This window comes from Ichthyophthirius multifiliis, assembly GCF_000220395.1.
Source record: "Ichthyophthirius multifiliis unplaced genomic scaffold scaff_1120509251291, whole genome shotgun sequence".
NCBI classification, from domain to species: domain Eukaryota; phylum Ciliophora; class Oligohymenophorea; order Hymenostomatida; genus Ichthyophthirius; species Ichthyophthirius multifiliis.
Window position 1 is genome coordinate 32,772 of NW_004086017.1, and position 4,902 is coordinate 37,673.

Below are 4,902 nucleotides of genomic sequence, written 5' to 3' on the forward strand. Positions count from 1 at the left end.
AATATATTTAAGACAAATTTATAAATATTTATAAATAATAAATATAATTATAATAAGGTATAAGGTATATAAAATTCAAATTTATTTTTAATTTAAATATATCTTATAAATATTTATATATATTACTTTCTTGTCCTCTTTTTTAATAAATAATATATGTGAAAGTTAGAATAACTAAAACTCATAATAAAAAAACAATTTAAAAAATTAATGATTATTTTCATTTTTATAAGCGTATTGATAAGGATAAATTAAAATGAAAAACATAAATTAAATAATATTTTATTAAATTCAAAAATATAATTTATTATTACTAATACTATTAATGTAAAAAAAAATCTAATAATAATATATTGGCACATATATATTACAAATAATTATATTTATATATATAAATATATATCTATATATAATAAAAATATTAAAAAAATATATAAATTATTATATATTTTTTAATATATAATATTTTTATATAAATCTAATAATATAAAATTATTTTGAAATATTTTTATTTTTATTACTATAATATATTTAATTTTTAAAATATAAACTATTTAAATTTTTTAATTATGATTTATATAGATTATTCTTTATTATATTTTTTATAATAAATAATATTTAAAAGATTTCTTTTATATTGTAAATAATAATAATTTAATTTTTTTTTATGTTTTAAAAAAAAATATATGTAAATTTATTTATTCTTATTATTTTATTAATTTAATTAAAAATCATTATTTTATTTAAATTAATAATTTATTTTTATCAAAAAAACTTTAATATAGTCTTAAATATTTTATACTATTCTATGTAATTCTACAAGTCTAATTAATATTTTTTATAAATTATTTTTATAAATTTTATTTATGATAAAATAAACATAAACTATAGAATGAAAATATTATAATTAAATTATATTTAATAAAAAAAAATTTAAATTGAAATTCAAAATTAAAAAAAATAATCTCTTTTTTGTATAATTTTCAAATAAAATAATATAATATAATAAATTATGTATAATTTTTTTTTTTTTAATTTATATTTAAAAAATTTAATATAATTTTACAAAATTTATTTTAACAAAATAATTTAATATATTTTTAAATTATATATTTAAAAAATATAAAAATATATATTATTTAAAATAATAATACAAATTTTTATATAAATCCCATTAGTATTTTCATTTTTTTATAAAAGTATATTAAAATAAAATATAAGATATATAAAATTATATTTACCAAAATAAATAAATATTTTAAATTAAAAATATATAGCTTAATAAATAGATAATAATTAATAAAATATGGTTAAAAAACTAATTTTAATTGCAATCTTAATTATAAGTATATTGACTCGTCCTCGTCATCATTGCGGTCATGAAAGTAAATAAGTATAAGATCACTATTAGAAATTGCAGGAAAATTACGAAAAAATCTAAAAATCAAGCAATGAATAACGTATACTTTAAACAGGTGAGGCAAAGCCTATAAGAATAACTGTAGATTATTCCATGATAGATTAAATTAAGTTAGGAATAACCAAATACTAAAAAGACTACTTAATAAAAATTATAGAAACATCCAAAATTTTTTTCGAAAATCTTTTGAAAGTATACCAAATAAAAGGAAACAACATATATTCTTCAGGCTTGCCAAACGACTGTTTAGGAACAAAAATTCCTGAAAAAGATAAAAAAATAGGAATTCCTAATTCCGATTTACACTTATATATCGTTTATAATAAAGAAAATAATAGGATAAATGCAGGCGCAGTATATTGTTCTTTGTCAAGTGGAAAAATTGCTAGACCTAATTTTGGAAGGGTAAATTTTAATATATTAAATATGTTTAAAGAAAAAGAAAATCCGGTTACTTTCCAAGATGATTTAGAAATAACTATTCATGAAATTTTGCATGTAGTAGGTTTTTCATAAAACTTAATGTAATATTGGATAGATCCGGAAACTAATACAATGTTTGGAGATACATATATAAAAAAGTTATAAAAAGTAAAAATATATAGAGGAATAAAAACTGCTCTTTTAGCATCCAAAAATGTAGTTGCAGTTACAAGAAAATATTATAATTGCCCGACAGCTGAAGGTATGTAAATTGAGAATTAAGTAAAATAAAAAAATATATATATAGACAAATAATATATAATATATAATATATATATATATATATATATATATTTTTATATATATTTATATTTATATATAAATTTATACATATTTTAATATTTAATTATTCTAAAATATTTTTTTTTTATTTTAGGGTGGTACAGGAACAATTGGTGCTCATTGGGAAAGAACTGTTCTTTATAATGAAATAATGACTGGAGCTCCATTATCTGTTAATAGAGTTTTTTCTATATTTACAATTGCTGCTTTGAAAGACACAGGTTTCTATCCTGAAATAAATGATAATATGGCAGATTAAATATTTTGGGGAAAAGGAAAAGGTTGTGATTTCTTTGAAAAAGGTTGTTATAGTAATACTAAATTCCCTGAATTTTCTTATGTTTCTGATGGTGAATATTGCTCATTTGAATATGAAGGTGTAGGTGTACCTTAAGTTGACTAATTTGCGGACGGATGTACTATAGTTAAACCTTATTTATATGAACTTTGCACAAATCCTTATAGTTTAAATGACGGAGAAGAAAAAGAATAAGAATTAGATAAATTATCTCATTTTTCAACTGAAAGTAAATGCTTCTAATCATCAGCTACAGATAGCAAATCTTTATATCGTTATAATGCTTAGTTAAGATGTCATTTATTCAAATGTTTCGCAAATGCATCTTAAATAATGATTAAATTTCCCGAGATTAAACATGAAATTATATGTGAAAAGGAGACTAAGGCAAATAAATAATAATTGATAAAACTTTGAAAAAAGCTAAAGGTTAAGTAACATGTCCTTAAGATTACAATAGATTTTGTAATTATACTCCTTTATGTCCGAATTACTGTAATTCAAACGGAGTCTGTGTGAACGGTCAATGTATCTGCAAAACCGGATATGGAGGTATCGATTGTTCTATATAATGCTCCGGAGTAGTTTTTAATTTTAAGTGTTTAGAATAGTCATAATGTCCTTCAGGTTTCTTTTTGAACCCAGATATACTTGTAAATTAGATTGTGCTTTCGGCTATTTCGCATATGATGGAAAATGCAAACCATGTAATATTGATTGCTCTAGATGTACAGGACCATCAGATAAGTAGTGTACTAAGTGTTAGTTTTTGAAATTATTGCAAGAAAATTAGTGTGTGGATAAATGTGATGAGAAATAAGGATATTATCCTAATTATGATTTGGGTATTTGCGAGATTAAACATTTTTAATGTAAAGGAAATTGCGAAACTTGTGAATAATAAAATTCTACTATTTGTTTGTCTTGTAAAAAAGGCTTTTTTAAATAAGATGATAAGTAATGCTCAAGCAAATGTACTTAAGGACTTGTCGGAAACTAAGAAACATAAGAATGTGTAAGACCTTCTGTTGGATGTCTTTAATAAAATGATTCTAGTACATGTAATAAATGTGATACTAGTAAAGGATATAGATTAGGTTCAGATAAAAAATGTATTTTATGTAAGTAAAATTGCTCCTAATGTAATCCTAAAAATGTAGAAGAGTGTTTAGTTTGTGACGGAAATAAATTCAAAATTTACGGTACTAGTTGTGTAGAAAGATGTCCAGATTCTAGTTTTTTATCTAATATTAGTAAAAAATGTGAAAATTGTTCTCAAAAATGTTAATAATGTAATTAATCAGGTTGTATAAAATGCGAAGAAGGCTATTATATTGATACTAAAACAAAAAAGTGTGCTTAGTGTTCTTCTAAATATACTAATTGTTAATCATGTGATAGTCTATCTTGTAAAAAATGTAATAATGGATATTAATTTGATCCTTTAAAAAAATAATGCTAATAAATCTCTGTTAAATCTGGAACTATTGTAAAAACAGGAACTACTGTAAAAACTGGAGTTACTGGAGCTACTAGAACTAATGGAGCTACTGGAGCTACTGAAGCTACTGGAACTACTGGAACTACTGGAACTACTGGAACTACTGGAACTACTGGAACTACTGGAACTACTGGAACTACTGGAACTACTGGAACTACTGGAACTACTGGAACAACTGGAAATACTTTAAAAAATGTAAATAAAGGAAACACTAATAGTGGAGTTACAGGAAACAAAGGAAATAATGGAATATCAGGAAATAAAGGAATATAATGCTCAACAGGATGTAAACAATGCAAATAACCTGGAATATGCTTATCATGTAACTAAGGTTTATTTTTGATAATAGCACGAAATAATGCGTAACTTGCTTAAAAAATACACTAATTGTAAAGAATGTACGGAAACTAAATGCACAGAATGTAATTCTGGATATACATATAATGAGTAATAAAATAATGCAAAGTACTACTGAGGTCTAGATTATTAAATTAGTTTTAAGGCGAGATTTAAAAATATAATAGTTATTAAGGAGTCATTGGTTTTGCTATTGTATATGTTTTATTTGGATTATTATTGTGACAATTTTTTTATTAAAATAAATTATTTTTATTTTTTATATATAAGATGGCATTTTTTTTGTTATATTAGTGTTTAATAAATTATATTGTTTTTTTAATTTTTATATTTTTTGTTGTATATTTTACTAATATAAATTGATTTTCAATATTATAAAATTAAGTTATTAAAAAGTAGAATTTTATAATAATATATAATTTATATATTTTAGAAAATAAATATAAAAAAAAACCTTAAAAATATGATTTTTGGTATTTTTTTTAAAAGGAAATTTCGAATTGTATATATTTATTATTCATTTTATAAAAATACATATTTTTTATAAATAAAAATAAATAT

General features: G+C 20.8%; 2 protein-coding genes across 2 annotated transcripts, besides 10 other annotated features; both read left to right on the forward strand. All coding sequences in view use genetic code 6, as the record gives it.

Moving 5' to 3' along the window:
• Positions 1–405: 405 nt before the first annotated feature.
• Positions 406–438: a microsatellite.
• A 397-nt stretch (positions 439–835) lies between these two features.
• Positions 836–860: a microsatellite.
• Positions 861–1,030: 170 nt separating this feature from the next.
• Positions 1,031–1,080: a microsatellite.
• Positions 1,034–1,122: a microsatellite.
• Positions 1,045–1,123: a microsatellite.
• Positions 1,103–1,159: a microsatellite.
• Positions 1,160–1,306: 147 nt separating this feature from the next.
• Positions 1,307–2,900, forward strand: IMG5_176840 (leishmanolysin family protein, putative; the record flags this gene model as incomplete). The annotated part of the gene is made up of 4 exons (XM_004027681.1): positions 1,307–1,385; positions 1,704–1,825; positions 2,003–2,125; positions 2,280–2,900. 4 exons carry the CDS (start codon positions 1,307–1,309, stop codon positions 2,898–2,900), a joined length of 945 nt encoding a protein of 314 aa, XP_004027730.1.
• Positions 2,139–2,224: a microsatellite.
• A 199-nt stretch (positions 2,901–3,099) lies between the features above and the next one.
• Positions 3,100–4,431, forward strand: IMG5_176850 (leishmanolysin family protein, putative; the record flags this gene model as incomplete). The annotated part of the gene is made up of 1 exon (XM_004027682.1): positions 3,100–4,431. One exon carries the CDS (start codon positions 3,100–3,102, stop codon positions 4,429–4,431), a length of 1,332 nt encoding a protein of 443 aa, XP_004027731.1.
• Positions 3,964–3,998: a microsatellite.
• Positions 3,982–4,170: a microsatellite.
• Positions 4,221–4,255: a microsatellite.
• Positions 4,432–4,902: the final 471 nt, after the last annotated feature.